We start from the raw sequence: 23,017 nt of genomic DNA on the forward strand, positions 1-23,017 counted from the left end.
TCAGCCTTCCTGCTCCTCTGATGCTGTTTGGCCTGCTGTGTTCATCCAGCTCTACACCTTGTTATCACAGTATGTGGACTTCCCTTTATCACCAAAACCTTGAACTGAGTGACTCACTGGGCATTTCAGAGCAGAGATAAGAATCAATCACATTGCTGTGTGTCTGAAGCCACATATAGGCCAGTAAGAAGGGCAGATTTGTAGGTATTATTGACCATTGCCACATAGCCACCACAAGGCTAGCTTTTAATTCCAATTGTCTTTTTACAAATTTAATGCAAATTTCAGCATCTTCCATGGTGACAATTGAGGCTATCTCCCTAGAACATTATTTGAACCCTCTGGATTATTAGTCCAGTGATATTACCAAGAGACCACTCCTTCCACTGCTTGATATGATTGATAAATACTGAGTCGCAGGATAAGGGACTGAGATGAGGAGAAATTACTCCACCAAAAAGCTTGTGAATCTTTGAAATTCTCATGTCCAGCTGGTTGTGGATGCTCCACCACTGAATAGATTTAAGGCCAGCATAGACAGTGTTTGGTCTCTCAGGAAATTCAAGGATATGGGGAGTGGGCGAGAAAGTGGAGTTGAAGCCCAAGATTAGCCATGACCCCATTTAATGGCAGAGCAAGATCAATGGGTGATAAGGGCTACTTCTGGTCATTTTGCTTGTGTTCTCGTGTTTGGCCTTCCCCACCAGGAAAATCTGGCCTGAAATGATCCCTACTTGAAAACAGATACATAAAGAGAAACTTAAAATCAGCAGGTGACTTTCTATGTGGGAGCTCCAAACATTTTGCACCACTGTCTTACTCATTAAGGCTTCAACGTGAAGCAAACTGACATGCTGGAGGAACCACTTGCTGCAGAAGCTACAAAAATGTAAAGACTTTAATAGAAAGCGGAAGGCACATGGTGGTGGATTTTAGCTGGTGCGATAATGAGTTGGTCGCAATACCAACGTGTTAATTTGTGTAAAAACACTGCCTTGAAGAATAAAAATGCACTGTATTCTTCTAAATCCTTTCTGTGGAAAAAAAGGTATTAAAATCATCTCAAAGAAGAATGAACCCCACTGAATCAGAGGCAGAAATGTTGTACACACTGAGAAAGATCATGGCAGGATATAGGCAAACTGTTTAAATGGATGGACCAGTTTAACATTTCAATGCAGTACTACAGAAGTGCTACATTTTTGCAGATGGCATTTTGCAGAAGCTTTACACTAAGTATTAAGAACTTTACAAAAGGCTATCACTAAACTAAAAAGGCAAAAAAACAAGGCCTGTGATAAATCTTGAGTTCAAAATGTAGTAGAAAGCTGAATGCAAAAATTACTGGGAATAATCAAGGAAGGAAATATAAGTGACACATGGAGAGCTCAAGAACAGATGTGCAGGCAACATAAAAGGGAACCAATTGGTCATCAAAAAAGTGGAACTGACCATGACCTAAAACTGGTCTTATGTTGGAAAGTGCATGGAAGAAGTGCTAGATAAAAACTATGTCTTCAAATTGTTTTTTGAGATGTTTTTGCAATATGCGTATTATTGCCCTTTTTCGGGAGAATCTAGGACCAGAGAGCATAAACTCGGAATAAGGGGTCGCACATTTGAGGATTATCAAATCAACCGTGATCTAACTGAATGGCAGTGCAGACACGATGGGCTGCATGGCCTACTCCTGCTGATATGTTGTATGGCTCATTTTGATAGGAGGAGTGAGTGGTGACAATTTAAAATAAATGGCACCACTTTAAAAGGTGTGGAGCAACAGAGATACATGTGTGTTGATATACACAAATCGTTTGAAGGTTTCAGGACAAGTTGGTGAGCCTGCTAAAATAATGGAATCCATGGCTTTCTAATATTGCAAAAGAAACCTGATTTTTCTGTCTCCTTGCATACAATGATTCAATTTTCACCAGACACGATTTTGTCATTGTTCTGTGACCAGAGTCAATTTTAAAATTTTGCCCATTTTTTCATAATTCATTGACTGCACTTCAGAAATGCTCTTTTGATGCAAGTGAAGCATTTTGAAATGTCCCTTGCCCTGCATGAAATGCCTATAAACTATATGAAATGTAAATATTTCCTTTTACTTGATCTAGAATTGAAATTACCCATGGTGCTGCTGTCTGATTTTGTTTTATTCCCTCTTGGGACACGAGCATGACTTGGCTGGGCCAACATTTATTGCCAATCCCTAGCTGCTCTCGAGAAGGTGTGGGTGAGATGTGTACTTGAAACACTGCAGTCTGCGTGCTGAAGGTAGACCCACAAAACTGTTAGGAAGAGACTTCCTGGATTTTAGCCCAACAACAGTGAAGGAAAGGACTATATATTTCCAAGTTTGGATGATGAGTGGCTTGGAGGGGAAACAATAGGTGGTTGGTATAGGGAATGAGTTGACAGTGGATACTCATAGATAAATTAATTAATGGGCTCTAATATGTTGAAACTTAGGGTAAGGCCACTACTTTAACAGTTAATTGCACACTACAAAACTTTTCATGATTAAATGCTGGTGCTTTAACTTGACATTGGAATCCATGTTGTCATCAACTATAGTATCATCGTTATGAGCTAGCCACTGTTTGGCCCATTGTGTACCTGTTAGTTAAAAATAGCAACCTCACTGATCTAATCCTATTTTCCATCACTTGGCCTATGGAATCACATGCGCACATGCAAATATTTCTTAAATGTTGTAAGAGTTTTTACTTCTGCAATAGGCCATGAGTTCCAGATTCCCACCACCGTCTGGGTGAAAAGATTTGCCTCACATCTCCTCCAAACTTCCTACTCTTTTCCTTAAATCAATATCACCCCTCAGCCCGGTCATTGATTCCTCCTTCAAGGGGAAATGTTCCTTCCTGTCTACCCTCTCTACGCTCATCATAATTTTATACATCTCACTCTCTGCGGCTCTCAGAAAAACAACCCCAGTCTGTCCAATCTCTCTTCATCATATCTCCTTCTGAGATCTGTGTCATTAAGTAAGTATTCCTTCCAGCACTGCAGATTGCTTTCCTCAAACTTGGGTAAGTTAAGAGGAGATTTGATGGAGTTGCTTTATTTTATCAACAATTTTGATTCAGTAGAAAAAGGAGAAACTGTTTCCTGTGGTAAAGGGACTGATTGGCAATGAAACCCTGGAAGCAGTTTTGTTTTTCTTTTGCAGAAACATTTTATACATCAAATCGTTAAGATTTGGAATATCTGAAAAGGTGGCGGAACCAAATTCAACAATCACCTTCTGTAAAGGGAATTGGGTAATTAGTGCTTTCTTTTATTAGTGCTCCTAATGAGTTCCTGAAAACATTGTGCCGAGCAAAACCATTCTAAACGAAAATCATTTTCTACAAGGAGGTTTGTTTTAAAGTGATATGCTTAATTGATTGATTTATTGTCATGTGTACCTAAGTACAGTGAAAAGCTTTGTGTATAAGCAGTACAGGCAGATCACAGTAAGCAAGGACATACAGATCATGGGGTGAAAAGAAGACTTGGACAGAGGCATACAGGTTACATCACACAGGGCATGTGCTGGGCAAGATCAACATTAGCAAGATCAGCATTATTTGAAGTTAGCGAGCCCATTCAATAGTCCAATAACATCGAAACATAGAAGATAGGAGCAAGAGGAGGCCATTCAGCCCTTTGAGCCTGCTCAGCCATTCTTCATGATCATGGCTGATCGTCCAACTCAGGAGCCTAATCCTGCTTTCTCCCATAACCTTTGATCCCATTTTCCCCAAGTGCTATATCTAGCCGCCTCTTGAATACATTCAATGTTTTGGCATCAACTACTTCCTCTGGTAATGAATTCCACAGGCTTACTTCTCTTTGGATGAAGACATGATCCTCATCTCCGTCCTAAATCGTCTACCCTGAATTCTCAGACTGTGACCCCTACTTCTGGACACACCCACCATTGGGAACATCCTCCCTGCATCTACCCAGTCCTGCTAGAATTTTATAATTCTCTATAATATCCCCCTCCACCTAATGGCAGGGAAGAAGCTGTTCTTGAACTTGTTAGTGCATGTGTTCAAGCTTCTGTATCTTCTGCCTGACAGCAGAGGTTGTAGGAAGTCATTACCAGTGTGCGATGGGTCTTTGATGATGTTGGCAGCCTATCCGCTGCAATGAGCCATGTAAATGGAGTCCATAGATGGAAAGTTGGCTTCTATGCTGGTCTGGGCTGTGCACACGGCCTTCTGTAGATTGTTATGGTCCTGTGCAGAGCAGTTGCCATACCAGGCTGTATGCACCCAGACAGTATGCTTTCCATGGTGCATCTGTAAACGTTGCTGAGGGACCTTATGAACATACCAAATTTCCTGAGCCGTGTGAAGAAGAAGAGGTGTTGTTGTGCCATCGCATCTACGTGGGAAGTCCAGGACAGGTTGTCTGTTATTGTCACTCCTAGTAACTTAATACTCTCCACCCTCTCAACCTGAGCTCCATTGATGCAGATGGGAGCATGTTCTCCTCCCTTCTTTCTGAATTCAATGATCAGTTCTTTAGTTTTGCTGACATTGTGAGAGAGGTTGTCACCATTACACTATGCCACCAAGCCCTCTATCTCCTTGCTAATGAAGTAAGGGTGATGTGAGAAAAACAACATTTCTGCACTCAGTAAGTAGTTAGGGTGTGTGCTGAGAATGCAGTGGAGGTGGGTTTAATGGAGACATTCAAGAGGGCATTGGATGGTTATTTGAATAGGAATGGTGAGCAGGGAAATGGGGAAAAGCCAGGAGATTGGCCCTTGGGAATAGAACTGGGTCAGGGATAATGAGCTGAATGGCCTCTTTCTGTGAAGTAATAATTCTGTAACTTTGAATAAGAATGGTTATATTCCTGGTCTTTACGATAAAAATTTATTGCTGCCTTAAACCTAATTGGCCCAAGATTCATCTTTCTACTAACTAACATACTACTTTTAGTAACTTAGTGTTCTTACTAACTTCCTACTTTTTCTACTTGAGTCACAGTCACAGTTTACTGCCTGCTACTTGATGCTTCTTTTGTCACGTTCCCCCAGTCCTCCTGCTCATGCTTTCCCACTACTAACCCCCTTCCTCACTCCAACACACTGCTCCTCTGGCCACCTCTCATTGCTCCCTCCCGCTTGGTGCCCTATCCTTCCCACTTACCCCTCAGCTCCTCTTTCCAGTGCCTTTACTTACAGTGAGAGTTGGTGGTTGGGGGGGGGGGGGGGGGGGATGTGGGTGGTGGTGGTACTGACCAGGAAGTAGTGAGGGAGTGTGATCAGATGGTGAGTGAAACAGTGTGTGGGAGGGAATGAGGCGATTGGGAGAGAGGTATTTATGAGAGGGAAGTGGCAAATGGGAGGGAGTGTGGAGATCATGAGTAGTGGTGACAAAAGCAACAATATAAATAGGCTGAGCATATATCATTGTCAAATGGTTTTTGGTGCATGCCAGAATTACACGCACAATAATCATAATGAAATTAAAATGGAAGCAGTGCTGTTTGAAAAACATTATTTCTTGAACGAAAACATGCTAACAGAACACACTTTGAATGGGAGATACCTGCACTTGAAGATTGCAGACCTAGAGGCAAAGAGTGTGTCCTTTCATATGCATCTTTCAAGGGTCAAAATGATGGACTGAATGGCCTCTTCCTGTGTTCTATTGTTCTCTGATTCTATTATGAAGTGGACGGTGAAGATTCTATGGTCCAGACTGTTGATGAACTTTCAATTCCTCAGCAAACTCTGGCACGTCTCTGGTTACTTTGTTGAATATTATTCCACATTAAACACATTGAGCTCTTAGAACAACCGATGAGAACTTTTTGGGGCGGCACGGTGGCCCAATGGTTAGCTGCCTCACAGCGCTAGGGACAGGGGTTCAATTCCAGCCTCGGGCGACTGTCTGTGTGTGGAGTTTGTATATTCTCGCTGTGTCTGTGTGGGTTTCCTCCGAGTGCCCCAGTTTCCTCCCACAGTCCAAAGATATGCACGTTTAGGTGGATTGGCCATGCTGAATTGCCCATAGCGTCTAGGATGGAAAATACAGGAACAGGGTGGGTTTGGATGGGATGCTGTTCAGAGGGTCAGTGTGAATTCGATGGGCCGAATGGCCTACTTCCACACTGTATGGATTCCACGGAACTTTAAGATGTAGTTTGAGAAATCACTGAGCCACGGGGGTGAGGCATAGAAATGGAAATTCGCCTCAGTCACTGCTGAAAAGCCCTTGTTTTTTGAGGACTGGGGTGAAATGTGTTCACAATTGGATCCTCGATTGTTGACCAGTCGAGGGCAACATTGGACAAATTTCGGTTCCCACTTGAGGCTGGATTTCTGAACTGTCAACGTGGTCATTATTGCTGATACAAATCCGCGGGCCAGTACACTTGCAGTCAATTTCAGCCGAGATGACTGATTTTTTTTTGCTCTCTCTCTCTCTCCCCCTTTGTCTGTCTCGCAAACCAAATTCTATTTATAACACGAGGAAGAAGTGAAATGGTGGTTTATTTCTGCAGTTTTGTGTTTTGGCGTCTGGATCCGAGAAGGAAAAGAAACAAAAATAGCCTCTGGGTAGTTATGGAGGGGGCTGGGGTGATAGTGAAATTCACGGTGTGTATTTATTTCCACCTGGCAGCGCTCCGTCTGCAGAATGATAAATATCCTTTGAAACACAGCGGCCAGGTTCAGATGAAGAGGGGTGTTGTGTGACACTTATTGGGTTACAGCATCAGCCTGAAGGCAGAGCTGAAAGCGTTGCCTGGACTTGTTTCGCTTGGAGTTGCGAACTTTTGTGACCCTGGCACCTGTCGGGAAATACAACAATTTTAACGCCTCCCCCCAACCCAAAAAAAACCCAGAGAACTGGAATCTGAAACGAAAGAGAGAAAGTTACTGGAGAAACTCAATAGGTCCGGCAGCTTCTGTAAGAAAGAGAAGCTGGGTTGGTATAACTATAAGCTCCAGCACACACAAACCCTCCCCCCCCCCCCCCCCCAAACACACACACACACACTGCAAAAACAGGCTTGTGTTGTAAAATTGCAGCTTCCACTGGAGACGGATCTAAGTGACTGAGGCTAACTGTGTGTTCTTGGCTGAGCCAATAACTAAATCTCCTCTACCTTTGGACTGGGATCGAAGTTCAAGTTGGCGGGGGGGGGGTCAGCAATCAGTTAGAGTGACTGCTTCCGAGCAGCCGCTTCGCAAACAATGCTAAAGGCTATTGCGTTGTAGGAAGGCTCATTTACACAGCAGAGAGACAGAGGGTAGCACACGCACACACACACACACATTAGTTACTGCGTTAAAGCTCTCACCATCATTACAACTCTCTCTCTCTCACTGGCCTGACACTCCAATGTTTGTTTCTCTTTTACTTCTGTTTTTTTTAGATAAATATTTACAAATACACCGGAGTCTGGCTTGAGAGAGAGAGGTGGGAGGTGGTAGTAGGGGTAGGGGGAGTGGTGGTGGTGTGAGCGGACGATGAAGGGCTCTGAGGGTGATGGACCACACACGGTGTGGTTGCTACAGTTGGCAGTTCTGTGCCAGGCGACGGCCAAAGTAGAGTTGGCGATGTCCACAGCCATTGTCAATGTCACCAGTTTCTCAGCGGCCGCCAACCGCACGCTCACCACCAGCGTGGATGGCATCTACGGTGCCAACTCGCCGGTCAAAGGGGCCAGAGGTGTGGTGGGGGTCCCGAACTCGCACGACGCTTTGGCCTGCGATGACAACGTCGATTTCAGCGCCACCGAGAGCCCTTGGATAGCGCTCGTGGAGAGGGGCAATTGCACCTTCGCCAAGAAGATCGAGAATGGGTTTAGACGGGGGGCTGCAGCTGTCGTGATCTTCAACGGAGCAGGAAAGGGCAACAGGACCGACCCCTTCGTCCATCGTGGTAAGAGTCAAGTCACTGTCCTGTTCATTTACTGGGTTCTGAAGAAGTCATCCTGGACTCAAAAACGTTAACTCTGTTTCTCTCTCCACAAATGTTGCTTAGACCTGCTGAGTTTCTCCAGCAGTTTCTGTTCTTATCGCCCCACGTCTTTGGGAGCCTTCAGTATGAATGAACGGAGGACAATGCTGAATAATTTTATTGTATGTAGTTTTGATGCAAATGACATTTGTAGGTGCCTGTGTGCTGCCAAGTGAAGTTGCTTATTAGCATCTGTCAAAAGTATATTAAAAAAAATCCTATTTTCCAGCACCTTTCAGTTCTGAAGTCATCCTGAACTCCAAACATTAACTCTGTTCCTCTCTCCACAGATGCTGCCAGAACTGCTGAGTTTCTCCAGCATTTTCTGTGTTTGTCGCTAATTTATTCTAAACCCAAAATTAGATACTGTTTCCTTTCCGAATAACCTGTCGATTTTCCTGACCTTGCCCTTGTCTCTCACTGGACTATGTTTCAACAGACTTCATCATTGCGGTGTCAGGAGAGAGGGACAGTTCAGCCACTTGACCCTGGTCTGGATTCATTTAGACCATGGGATGATCCCTAGGTCGGACGGATTGTCTTATGAGCAAAGACTAAACAGGCTGGGACTCTACTCATTGAAGTTTGGAAGAATGACAGATGATTACGTTGAAACATATAAGGTTCTTAACAGGCTTGGCAGGGTAAATACTGAAGGGATATTTCCCTTCATGGGAGAGTCTAGGACCAGAGGGCATAGTCTCAGAATAAACAGGTACCAATTAAGACTGAGCTGAGGATGAATTTCTTCTCTCAGAGGGTTGTGAGTCTTTGGACCTCCTTGCTACAGAGAGCTGTGGGGGCAGAGTTCTTGTGTATATTTAAGACTGAGATAGATAGATTCTTGATCAATCAGGAAATCAAAGGGTACAGGAAAGTGGGTGTGAGGAATATCAGATCAGCCATGATCCTATTGAATGGCAAAATAGTGGGCTGAATGGCCAACTCCTGTCTTATTTCTTCTGGTCCAGGATGAGATTGACCAACAAGGTGCAGACTCCTTCACACACCTACAGCTTCTGGGGCTCCCTCATGGACCTAGTCACTAGCCGCACTATAAACTGGTGGCTGGAATCTAAATCACCCTCTGAATTGGATGGTCATTGCATTCAGTTTTGGATTGGTATATTTACTTTAGCAGAAGTTGTCAAATGCTCAATGTTTTGACTACACGGTGCTATTCCCAGAAGATTCCCAGATGACAGCTGTGCCAGTTTTATGGCAGGAAAATTGACAGTGTAACTATTAGGAAAGTATAATTATCCTGAGAATTCACTCTACACCACCCCCAGCCTTTCCACCACCAGCACTACTGTAATCACAGAAAGGTAGAAAATCTACTCAACATCCCCAGGAACATCTGGCTTATTGGAATACCTGTTCTCAGGATATTTCAATAAAGTATTGAGGTCCAGTTTATGTGGGGGGCTGGGGTGGAATGCATGACAAGGAGGGATTGTGTGCCAGAAACATGGGATACCTATTGTACCTTAATAGCAGTAATGGCCCAGTGTCAGTGACTCTATAACTTACCTCAGTATTCCCGAGTTCTGCTGTCTTTGGGAGATTTCATTGCATTAAAAGTACTGTATAAATATCATTTGTTTTTGTTGCTTGTGTCCTAATGTGCACCATGTCCTGTTCTCCTGATACCCCTGTGCCCACTGATCAGTACTGGCTTCCAAACAGGTAGCCTCAATTCTAAAATTGACATCTTTGTTTTCAAAACCCTCCCAGGTTCTCACCTTCCCTGTAATTTACTCCAGCCCTACAACTTTCTGAGACCCTCTGTAATTCTGGTCTGTTGTTGAATCCTCCATGCATCATACATCAGTTCTCCCAAAATCCATCTCTAAAATTCCACCACTTTCCTCATCTGAGGCACTCTTTAAAACTTATCTCTTTGTTTGCTGGCCATCTACTATACATCTCCCATTGTGGTTCAGAGTCAATTCTTTATCGTAGCATTCATGTAAGACATTTTGTGTCATTTTCTCTTTTTACAAATCCAGGTAAGCTTTCACAGCATGTTTTCTTTTTGCTTACTTTCATTTTCTACTGTCCATTTCTTTATGATGTTAAAGATGCTAAATAAATACAAGTTCAATTTGCTTTTGGCACATATCTATATCAGTGATGTCACTATTAGAAAGGCCACTGTCTTCCAGTAGTGGCATTGGTTAACCATATAGGTCTCACTTCCATTACGTTTGATGGAAACAGTTTCAGTGTTGCTTTTTTCTAAATTTTGTTTTGGAAGCTGATCACTTGGTCATTTTGTTGCTTTAGGAAAGCCTGCCACATTTGGATCCCACTTTCGCCATTAGGCAGCACAGTGTGTTTGCTTCATATACAGTATACAGGTTCGAGGTGGAACAGTAGCTACCTGAGCAGAACTAGGAGGGATTCAGTCTCCTTACATTCTCATATCCATTTTACCGTTGCAACCTTTCAACCTGTTCCAGAATCAATAGAATTTTTGAAGATGACTATCCATAATCTCTACAGTTGCCCCATTCAACAATCTGCAGATCATCAAATCTTAGAAATTTACCAATTTTCAGTCCTATGACTTTCTCCTATACTATTTCTTTTACTCACTCCTTTCAGTTCCTCATTTTTAATTCTCTGTATTGTTGAGAAATCTTCTTTACTTTCTGTATGAAGATAGCCCAAATTAATTTAGTTTCTTTGCAAACTTCTCATTTCTGATTATAAATTCTTCTGGCTGTGCCTATATTAGGTCCACAGTTGTCTTTGCTTTTTTAAAACAATCTCAGTAAGCTTTTACAGCATTATAAAAATTTTTATTTTTTTGCTGGCCATCCTTTGCTGAATTGTAAAATGTCTCAATCCTTATCAGATCAGCCATGACCCCATTGAATGACACAGCAGGCTTGATGGGCTGAATTACCTTCTCTTGTTCCTAAATCTTATGGACTAATCATCTTATGGTCTCAGGCTCACTACATTTATTGGCAACTTTATTAACCTCTTCTTTTGATCTAATACAGTCTTTAATTTATCTTGTTAACCAATAATTGATCACATTTCCTTTTGTGTCTTTGTTCTTCATCATACACCCTGTATTAATTCTTTAAATGCTAGTCATTGCCTATGTAACATCATGCCTTGTGTAATGTCACAATCTACCAAAGCTAACTTATCCCTTGTACTTTTGTAGTTTCCTTTTGTGTCTTTGTTCTTCATCATACATCTTGTATTAATTCTTTAAATGGTAGTCATTGCCTATATACCATTATGCCTTGTGTAATTCCACAATCTACCGAAGCTCACTTATCTCTTGTACTTTTGTAGTTTCCTTTCTTCAGATTGTGGTTGGTCAAGGGAGGAGAGATCAGACTGGGCGAGGAATTAAAATAGCTTATGGTAACATTTGTGAACTGACATGTGATGTACAGCAAAACAGTTATCACTTTGCAGTTGGTTTAGAAATGTAGAGGAGACCTCATTTGTGAGCACTGAATTAAAAGGAGTACACAGGTCTCTAGAAAGTGTGTTTGGGGCACTGGATAGATGAAAGAGAGCAGGTAAAACGACAGGTGTTACATCTTATGCACTTACAGGGGAAATTATCAGAAGGGGTTTGGTTGTTCAAGATCATTGAAAATAAACCTAGTCATTGTAGAGGGAATGGCAGAAAAGACGGATTCAGGGTAATACTGCATTGGAATTGGTAGAAAAAGCAGTGAATTATCCATTAAATATGGAGATTGATGGTGTGGAAGGTGGGGAACCTTATCTCGTCTCTAGTATGGAAGGGAAGGAGTGAGAGTGCAAGTGGGGAAAATAGAACTGGCAGGGTCCTTATCAACTATAGTTAAGGGGAACACTTGGTTGAGCTGAAAGAAAGATGTGGAAAGCATTGGTGTGAGAGGTGACATTATCAGAACAGATGCGATGGAGAAGCAGATCGTGGAGAATAGAGAAACTCCCTCCAGTAAGCTGGGTGGAGGAAAGTACAGTCAAAGGATTGTGAGAGTCACTGGTCTGATAGTGAATATTAATTCACACCTATTTCTGGACATTAAGAAAGAGATGTCAAAGTGGAGAAGGGATGATTTGGAAATGATCCATGAGACGTAGAAATTAGTAGCAGTGTAAATCAACTTTTCAGTTCAGGAGAAAAACCAGAAGTGACATTGACACTGGAAAATGAGAATATGGTGGAACTGGGTGAAGGAGAAACTATATAAGGCTGGAACAAAGAGCATTCCACCTACAGGCATGGCTAGGACTCATAAAAGTGATACATTTTATTTGGAGGAATTTTTTTTTCATTATTCCTTTATGGCAGAAGGATAACTCTTTTGTGGCCATGTTTGTTGCCTATTCCTGGTTGCCCTTGAATGGAGTAACTTGCTCAGCAATATCAGAGGAAGCTGAAGAATCAGACCAAGTAGGGATAACAGATTGCCTTCTCTAAAGGACATTAGTGAACCAGATGAGTTTTTACATGCCTGGTAAATGTCATGGTCATCATTACTGAATCATGCTTTGTTGTCCAGCTTTTTTGATTGAATTATGATTTCACCTAGTCCTGGTGAGTTTCTAACCCATGTTTCCAGTGCTTTCAACTAGAAACTAGTCCTCTGGGTTGCTAGCCCAGTGACAACATTACCATTGTCTCCCTGCCCCACTGTTGCCTAAGACTAAGCTGAAACAATGGGTCTACCAAAGCAGTCCTACATGTGCAAGAAGGTAGAGGCAGACTTAAGGTTAGCTGGCAATGATCCCCTGTAGAGCTTATGTCCTTGACATTCTATGAGATGGTGGATTAATGTTCGGTATTTATCACCATGTTTATGAAGGAAGTAGAAAGAGATGTCAGAGAGTTAGCATCCAACGTCTGCAAGAGACAAGCCCATTCACCAGACAAACCTTCCATATTGACAGATCTCAGGAGAACGTTAAGATTGATTATTTTTTGGAAAACAAATCTGTCTCTGAAAACAAGGCACACTCAATTTGATCGTGGAATATACTTTTTAAAATGCTTCAAATTTGTTAGTTACACAACTGAGGGACAGGCAGAAAGTGGCAAATATATAAGTGGAAGATAAACAATATTGAAAGATTGAGTAAGGCATGCTTAAACTAATTTCTTCCTTTGTTGTCCAGCTGCCATGCACAAAAGAATTACCCAAAGTGGTACAGATTGGTTCTGGTGGGATAGTATATTGACGCACTAGCAGTATCACAGAGCTTATCATGTCAAAGATTCATTGACCTGCTCAGATGGTTAGAGAAGGTCCTATGGTATTTTTAAATGGCCAAAGATATCCAAGAGCCCAATGGTTGTAGTTCATGTGGGAGCCAACAGCATAGGGAGGGAGAGCATGGAGGACATGTAGGATAAGTTTCAGGAATTAGGGGAGTAGGGTGAAATGCAGCACTCCAGGGTAATAATCACCTGTGCCAGGAGCTTCACCATTTAGGCAAAGGCTGATCAGGGAGCTAAATGCCTGGCTTGGGGGATGATGTAGAAAGGAGGGGTTTAGATTTTTGGGGCATTGGGATCATTGTTGGGAAAGGAGAAAGCTGTTCAGAAGAAATGGGTTTCACTTGAGCAGAAATGGAATGAATCTCCTGGCTGAGAGAGTAAATAGTACAGTGGGAGTGAGTTGATGATTGGGCCTAGATTTGGAAGCACCAGTGAGGACAAAAGAGAGAAGATGGGCAATGGGGAAAAAGGAGTGGGGCAAGGCTTGAGTGTTGATAGTGAACAAAAAAATGGCCATCTTCCAAAGGGCAAGAAAGAGATAAGGGCACAGAGTATAATCATACAGTCATACGGCATGGAAACAGACTAAATTGGGGACTGGAAGAAGAAATTGCTCGGGGTGGGCGTGGGGTTACGACATAGTAGCTTTGACAGAAATGTGGCTCAAGCCAGAACAGGACTGGATACTTAACATCCCAGGTTATAAGGTTTTTAGGAGAACAAGATGGGCAAAAAGGGAGGAGGTGTAGTCGTCTTGGCTAAAGATAGTGTCATTGCCCTTGAATGAGATGCAGTTCTTGAATTAGAATCCAGAAATGGAGCGGTGACCTTGTTGGGTTTTTATCATAGACTTTTAAATAGTGGGGAGGAAGTGGAAGAGAGCATCTGTTGGCAGATTATGGAAATCTCCAGGACAGTAAGGTTTTAACAGCTACTCTAGGGTAGACAGGGAAAAAGGTAGTGTACAGGGCACAGAAGGGGAGTAATTTCATCAATGTATGCAGGAGAACTTTCTGGAACAGTATATTTTCAGTTCTACCAGGGAGGGAGCTGTGCTGGATCTGGTCTGAGGAAATGAGGCAGGCCAAGTGGAGAACTTCAGAGTGGTCAGGGGGATGGGGAGCATTTGGGAAATAGTGATCACAGTACAATGAGGTTCAATATTAAATTGGAAAGGTTAAAAAATCAGTCAAAGATTAAGGTTCCAGAGTGGAAAAGGGCAGATTTTAGGTGTCTAAAATTTGAACTGGAGCACGTTGATTGGAAACGCATTTGGTGGATAAAACAGTGGATGAAAAATGGGAGAATTCAAAGGCAAGTTAAATGGGGTGCAAGCTAGGCACATATACAAAACCTAGTGGTATTGTCACTGGACTGTTAATCCAGAGACCCAGGTAATGATCTGGGGACATGGAAACAAGTGTAGCAGGCTGAGCTAAAACAAATAGTAAAATGTTCTACAAACGTAATAACCATAACAGATAATTGACGGGTAAAGTAGGGCCCAAAAGGAACAAGCAGGGTATGTTGCTAACTGAAGCAAAGGATATGGCAGAGATACTAAATGAGTACTTTGTTTCTGTTTTTACCAAATTAGAAAATGGTGACAATGGCATTGAGCAACTGAGCAATATAGCGATAGATAAAGAGGAGACACTGAAAAGGTTGGCAGCACTCAAGGTAGAGAAGTTGCGAGGCCTTGATGGATATATTCTCGATTGCTGAGCAAATTGCAGAGACATTTCACGGAAATGTTTCAAGTATCCTGAACACAGGATTAGCTCTCGGCGAATGAAAGATTGCAAATGTAACATTGTTATTTTAGAAAGGGGCAAAGGATAAGCAGAAAACTACAGACCTGTCAGTTTGGCATCAACAGTGGGAAAATTGATGGAGGCTATTACATGATAAGATAGAAACACACTTAGAGAAAAATAAGTTAATACTTGACAGGCAACATGTCAAAGGCAGGTCCAACACCAGGCAGAAGAATTTCAATGCAGACAAATGTGAGGTAACACATTTTGGTTGAAGAAACATGGAGAGACATCGCAAGCTCAATGGTACAACATTGAGGGGAGTACAGGAGCTGAGAGACTTTGGGGTTCACATGCATAATTCTCTAAAGTTATCAGGCAAGTTGAAGCAGTTGCTAAGAAAACTTATATTGGTCAGACTACATTTGGAGTGTTGTGTTAAGTTCTGGGCACCTTATTTAAGGAAGGATGTTAAAGCTTTTGAGAGAGATTTGCTAAAATGATACCAGGAACAGGGGATTTTTAGATACAAGGAAGGCTTAGAGAAATTTAAGGGGAGGTGATGGCCTAATGATATTATCGCTGGACTGTTAATCCAGAGATCCAGGTAATGCTCTGGGGACCCAGATTTAAATACCAACACAGCAGATGGTGGAATTTGAATTCAATAAAAATCTGGATTTATGAATCTAATGATGACTGTGAAGCCATTGTCAATTGTCAGAAAAACCCATCTCGTTCACTAATATCCTTTAGGGAAGGAAACTGCCATCCTTACCTGGTCTGGCCTGCATGTGACTCCAGACCCACAGCAATGTGGTTGACACATAACTGCCCTCTGGGCAATTAGGGATGGGCAATAAATGCTGGCCTAGCCAGCGATGCCCTCATCCCATAAATGAATTTTAAAAAAAGAAAAACTTGAGCTTATTCTTCTTGGAACAGAGGTGACCTTATTCAAAATAATGAATAATTCTGACAAGGTAAAGAAGGATATTTTGTTACCGTTGGTTGGTATGTCAGTAACAAAGGGTCACAATTTCAAGACGAGCAGCAAGAGAACTAGGGGTGAGATAAGGAGAGACTTCTTTACTCAAAGACTTGTTAAGATTTGGAATGAACTGCCTGGTAAAGTGGTAAAGGTGGATTCCATACGAGGTTTCAAAAGAGAACTGGATATATATTTGAAAGGGATGAATTTAAAGACTATAGAGATACGGCTGGAGAATGGGAATTGCTGGGTAGCTCTTTCATGAGCTGGTACAGATGGGTTGAATGGCTTCCCATAAATTCTATGATTCTATTAATTAATCAAACAATCAATTTGCTTTCCATCCTTCCCTCCTGTTCCATCCTGCCTCCTTCCTTTGCTTCCACACTTCTCCCTCTCTTCCTCCTCCTTTCACTTTCTTCCCCTCTCTTCTTTTGTCCCCTTTCCTTGTCATCTTCCTTTCTTCTTTCTGTCCCTCTTTTTGTCTGTTCCAAAGAAGCATTCAGAACAGTTTATTTATTATTCCGAGGTGTTTTGACATAACCCTGTAAGGTTTATTTGCCTTTGATCTAAGACCAGTGGAAAGATTTCTATCGTTTTTTTTCTATCATTCTTTTTGGTGGGTCTTACTTATAAAGGAATAAATACCCTTCTTTTAAAGCAGTAGCCATAACTACACTTTGGGCTGTTACAGTTATAGAAAGCAGTAAAAGCTGTGATTTTCTGCTTCATATCATACCACTGTTGGTAAGTCAACATGTCCAACAGGAAGTTAAGGCCATTTCATCTTACTGCTTTCCCTTATTGCCAACTACATAAGCAAATAAGTGTCTTGTTAGTCTTTGTGTAAAAGGTGGGGAATGGTGTTGTACAGTTAAATATAACAGACTGCATTTCATTGAGGAAGATTTCTAAAACATGCACTTTTCTCAATAACAGAGAATTGCTGAAAAAGATAGGACTGTAATGGTCATTAAAACTGTTTTCAAACTGCTGTTATATTCAGACTGCCCTGGACAAAGGAACAATGATTGAAATTTGCATTCTTTAGTTTATTGATGGATGACGATGATGTCCCTAATCTCCAAGCAAACAAAATGAGCAGGAAAGAGTACCCAATTTGATCAAATTCTGGACCTGTGTATCAATGACATTTTTCATGACTCACATCCTGAGACGTAATTATATACAGTGTTTTTGAAGCTTTCAGGAAATAATTATTGTTTGAGGAAAAATCAAAATGAAGGAAATAGATAATTGATAGTCCGATTAAATTTAGAGATGACAAAATCTATGAAAGAAAATTCTGGAAGAGATACCAATAATGGCATTACAATATATATTTTAAAAAAAGCACGATAAAAAGAAATAGTTTGAGAACTTGTAGACTGCTAATATGATTCGCGTGCATAAAATGTGAGCGAGAACAAGTCCAAGAAACTATTGACCAATTAATTTAAGATTGGAAATGGTCGAAAAGATAGCTGAGACTTTGAGCTTAAGATGCAGTAAGGAAAATATCTGGAAAGAGAAAATACATTGAACAGTTGTCAGCATAGATTTCAAAGAAAGTAATGCTTCTGAACTTTACTGAATTCTTTTAAGAAAGTATATGTAATGTTAATGTAACAGACACATCTATTTGGAGTCCCAAAAAGCCTTTGATAAGTTAATGTGTTGTGGACTCATAACTAGGGTCCGAACATATGGGGGCAGGGTACATCTACAAAGACCATCTACAAAGTAGAAAATACAGAGTAGGTGTTAACATTTGTCACTTGAATGAGTAAACAATGGGACACCGTGTTTTATGAGGATCAGTGCTGTTATTTACTGTTCACATAAACTCAAGAATCAGAACTTCAACTTGTGCAGATGACACCAAATTGGGACATGATGTTAGATGAGAAGAGGATGGCAATAAAATACAGGAAGACATTAATGATCTTGAAGAGTAGGAGCGTAATTGGCAAAAGAAAGTCAATATAGAGAAATGGTGAGGGAGTGTGTTTTAGTAGGGAAAGTAAAGAAGTCATATGCTCATTGGTAAGTAAGGTGTGGGCGAAAAGACCAGATGCATCTAGGAGTACAGATAAGTAGATCACTAAATCAATCACAAGGTTAATAAGACTGGAAGAAAAAGAAAACAAGTATCTGGAGTTCATTTCCAGAGGGATAGAATTGAAAATCCAAGGAGTTGTGTTAAACTTGTGTAAAACATTCTTTTGTCTACACTTGGAGCGCAATGAGCAATTCTATTCTCCATATTACAGAAAAGAAATACAGAAAATAAATAAAATCAAGAGAAAGTGTGAAAAAAATTATCAGAAGGACACCAGAACTGAGAGGTTATAACATCAAGAATGACTTAACAGGCTGGGACTCTTATCTCCAAAAAAAAGTAACGAGGCACGATTTGGTTGAGGACTTTCATATTATAAAACAGTTTGACAGGGCAGAAATTGAGCAGATGTTTCCACTTTTTTTGGGTGAGATCAGAACTTCAAGCTATAAATAAAACCCAGTCACTAATGAATCCATTCGGGAGTTCAAGAGGAACCTCTTTACCCAGAGAGTGGTAAGAATGTGGAACTCACTACCACAGGGAGCAGCTGAGGAGAATAGCAGATATGTTTTAAGGGGAAGCAAATAAGTTCATCAGGGAGAAAGGAATAAAAGGATACATTGGTGGAATTAGATGAAGTTTGGGAGTTGGCTTGTGTGCATTGTAAACCAGAAAGGACCTGTTGGACTGAATGCCTATCTCGGTGCTATGGATGTTTTGTAATACTTTCGAAGTAACAGTCACTTGCACCATGCTTAATCTGCTTACCAGTGTTCATCAAACCATTAAACTGGGAACTCAGGTGTACAATGTTCTTTGAGCACAATTATTTGTTCTGCATGAGCAAATAAATTATTACTTCTTGAAGAGATTCAATGTATAAATAAACTCCGTTTGTGACTTAGTCACAAAATTTCTGCATTGATACTTTGATGGCTGTGTCTTCCAGATTGTATCTAATTAGTGTCCTACCAAGTTCCTTATTTCATGTGCTAAAGATACAATATAAATTCAAGATGTTTGTGTTGTTGTTGTTCGTATCATCAACATTAACTCTGTAAGACACAACCATAGTTCAATGGAGTAAAAGGTAAAGTCACTATAGTCTTACCAGGTCATAAGGGCTACTCTCTGGTTCGAAAGAGTCGGCTGGTAGAGATGATGGGAGAGGTTGAGAAGAAAAGTCATTCATGGTAATCTCAGCGAGTTTGGGATTTGAACCTGTGCTGTTGGCATCGCTAATGTAATTAGTTAATTCACTACTGATTCATTTGTCAGGCAACATCAAACATTTTAGCTGGTGAATCTTCTCTGAACTGTGTTTTCAGATGTTCTAAAAGCTCTTCATAAAAGGTAGACTTGAATTCATGTAGCATCTTTCATAACCTCTGTTTTTTCCCAAAGTATAGAAGTGTATTAAGGTCGTCAGTTATAATGTAACAAACTGAGGAGACAGTTTAGCCACAGAAGAGGGCTAACAGCACTAACAGCAGTAAAATAAACGGCTGCTCCTGAAGCCGACAGTGATAATAACTCAAGGACAAACTGGTTCTGATTAAGCAACTGGCTTAATGAAAGAAAGCAAGAAGAAGCAGAAGGAGGCAATAGTGATAAAGGGAAGAACGGGTAGTGTTTGATGGAGCAGTGTAGAGGGAGCTATACTCTGCATCTAACCCTATGATGTACTTGTCGTGGAGGTATATAATGATGGTTTGGGGGAGGGGGTGACGTAGAAGAAACTTTATTTACTCTATATCTAACATGATGCCAAAATAATCAGGGGAATCAAGTTGCCTTAGAGGAAACTTCATAACTGCAAATCTTTTCTGTTGTCTGTGCGTGTATCAATTTCAGCTTCAAAAACGATGCAGTGAATTATGGTGCAAAGTAAGATTTTATGTAGAGCTTCCCGTGGCATTTGTATGTTTAAATCTTGTACGTAATTGTTGTTTTATAAGAAGCCAGATGTTCTGTTCAGATTGAAGTCTGATGAATTGAACAGTTTCTTGTCGGATCTGAGCAGAGGCTTGAATTTACATTTGCTGCACTACAATTATGATTTTAAGTTTGAAAACATTGTGCAGTACTTCCAAAAGTCTGGAGCACTTCATGATATTGCCCGAGTTATTTAAAACGTTTGCGAAAGCCGTGGATAATAAAGGGAATGTTTGTGAGATAAAAAAAATACCGGGCAAGTGCTTCAGGGTCCAGAGATCACTTGGTTGTTCTTTCTATGTTAATATCTTCCTTGCATGGAAGTGAAGGCATCAGTCAGCTGCATTGGGCAGGCTACAATGTTTGCTTGCCTGACACAAGATTTCCAAAACAATCTGTCTAATTAAAGTTTCATCAGGGCTAGTGATTATCAGGAGGGCAGAGAAAATGCTTCCAACTCTCCGTGAAAATAATGCAGCATCCCCTCCAACACTGGAATCTATTGCCCTGGACTGCCCCAAACGGAAAATAATCTGTAGTGGTGCCAACCACCTGAGAATCTCCGACAGACCCAGTTGGATGCCAAGTGAAAGGAATGTGCAAAAAAACCGGAGTATTTCACCCACCCACTTCTTCAAACACCACCTACCCCAGTACAACAGGGTGTATGGATCCAACATTGCACTGCTTACTCTCCTCATGATCCACAGCACCAGATTGAAAGAAAGTTATTCTCCATCTCGTGGGTCTGCCTAAGAAGGAGATGTTAAGGATGTCGCCAAGGAAAACTGGCCGACGGGTGAAGGTCACAAATGATTCTAAATCGTGGGTGCAGATGGGTTGCAGAGTAACTGCCGATAAAGGAGCTGAAAAAATGGAATTAGGGTGAAATTTATAATTGGAAAGGTGAAGGTCTATGCATACCATTGAAAAATCTAGCACATTATTGAGGAAAAATGGATATCACAACAGACTGTGATGGTCAAATTAGATAAAGATAAAAAGAGGTGGAGATGGATTAAATATTTGTAAACTCGTGTGAGCGATTGTAGAAGACCATTTTGGATCGGAAGGTTAATAGGGTATACATTGGAATGTATCATACAAGGATTTCACAGAACTCTCAACTATTTCCCTTGATCAGAATGTTTGATTAACTAATATATTTCTTGTCTTGTGGACAATTAGGTAATATTTGTTGCCACTAGTCTATGCAATGAAACATCTGCATGTATTAACCTCATAAACCTTTCCCCAGAGTTTCACCCTATGTCCATTAGATGCTACATTGTACGTGAGGTGTCTTTAGTGTCTTGTATGCATTTTCGTCTTCCTACTGAATTCCTTACTGACCTTAATGTACGCAATTGATGCCTGAATAAAATAGTTGGTTTGGACTTTATCCATGATCTTTATCAATGAAGGCAGATGTGAGGAATTAATGTAACACATTTGTTATTTCCTGATCCTGAATGCAACACCAATCCTTTATTTCTTGGACATCCAACACATTAAAAAAAGAGAGGTACCTGGCAGTGGTTTAACCTGAGGGTCACCATGCTTCCGGCAAGGGAAAATGTTGAGAAAGAGAGTCCTTCACAGTGCAGCAATTGAGCCCACACTGTCACCTTTGCTTCGCAATTCAAACTAATTGAGCTAACTGACCCCCAACACACTATTGAGTTCATTGCTAGATTATTGACAATATACATTCCCCATATTTCTCTTTCTTTTCTCCATTTTTTTTCCTTTCTATGAAGACCTGAGTCTTGTTGGAGTATGTTTTCTTAAGCACTGGTAATTATTCAGCGCATCTCCCGAACACCCATTCTTCGGATATGAGTAACTGCAGACAATTTGACCAATAGAGATATCTAACCAGCCCCTGGTGTTGTTTTCATTTGACAGGCACACATACACACTTGCCAGCAAAGCAGATTGCAGTATGCTTTCAAACCCCATCCTAATATGGGATAATTAAACCATTTAAAAACCTGTTAAATGCTGCCCAATCTGATCTTAAGTAATTTGCACAAACCGAGAATGTTCTTTGCGCCGTATAGTTGCAGTGTCTTTGATCACTGTACCATTGCACAGCTCTCTTATCATCTTTATTACTTCTTTTATTCCTCTGCTTCTGTATATCTTTTACTGCTTACTACAATCTTTTTCTTTCTTTTTAAAAATCAACTTCTTTTGTGTGTTAGACATTGCCTTATTTACTGAACTTTGATCTCAGCGGTGATGTGTTTCTGCATTTTTCTTGAAGAAATACATTTCCTCCACTTAAATTTTAAAAGAAAACAATTTTCTTATGTCCGTATTATCTTGCTTTCTGTTTCTATCTCCCAGTTAAACCTTCCTCAAGTAATTCTTTCCAGAGTGCCGCATCATAGTCATAAAACCCCTTGCCAACAGTGACTCCAAATCTCTTCATTCAATAACTATCAGAACTCATTGCTCATCCAATCCAAGTTACTCATCAATTATACTAGATGGCTGAATACTAAATCGTTAGTAATATCTGCCCTACTATTGTGTCACATTAACACATAGTCACTGATTACCTCCAAAAAGTTACTTACATTTTCATCTCATCACTCGGTTGTTGGAGTCATTTGCTGCAGAGATAAAGTGACAATGAAAATAGTACAGTTTGTCTCAGGATGATTTTAGAGAAGGTTCCCTTAACTGTTCAAAGATAGTAAGAACTGCCGATGCTGGAGTCAGAGATAACACAGTGTGGAGCTGGAGGAACACAGCAGGCCAGGCAGCATCAAAGGTTTAAAATTATGAAGGCTTTTGATAGAAGAAATAAGGAGAAACTATTTCTGCTGGCTGGAGGCTCAATCGCCAGAGACTGAGATTTAAGATCATTGACAAAAGCTAAGAATTAGAGTTATTCTTTGATGCATGGGATTGTTATGCTGAGGAATACAGTGACTCAGAGGGAGCAGATACAACAACAATGAAAAAATGAAAGGATTTGAAAGTGGAAAAAGGGGAGAAGAAAACTACAGGCTGTGGGAA

The 23,017-nt window shown here is 40.9% G+C and overlaps 1 protein-coding gene across 2 annotated transcripts in view; it reads left to right on the forward strand.

The window, feature by feature from the left end:
* Positions 1-7,452: 7,452 nt before the first annotated feature.
* The window catches only part of LOC109915664 (ring finger protein 128), a 140,106-nt gene continuing 124,541 nt past the window's right edge, over positions 7,453-23,017 (forward strand). Inside the window, exon 1 of one of the 2 annotated variants that reach the window (XM_048605208.1) lies at positions 7,453-7,916. In XM_048605208.1, the coding sequence (XP_048461165.1) occupies positions 7,502-7,916 (415 nt within the window). In that variant the 5' untranslated portion in view covers positions 7,453-7,501. The remainder of the gene's footprint in view (positions 7,917-23,017) is intronic. The other variant, XM_048605207.1, reaches the window with a different exon arrangement.

The sequence above is a fragment of the Rhincodon typus genome, chromosome 14, assembly GCF_021869965.1.
Source record: "Rhincodon typus isolate 14 chromosome 14, sRhiTyp1.1, whole genome shotgun sequence".
NCBI classification, from domain to species: Eukaryota; Metazoa; Chordata; class Chondrichthyes; order Orectolobiformes; family Rhincodontidae; genus Rhincodon; species Rhincodon typus.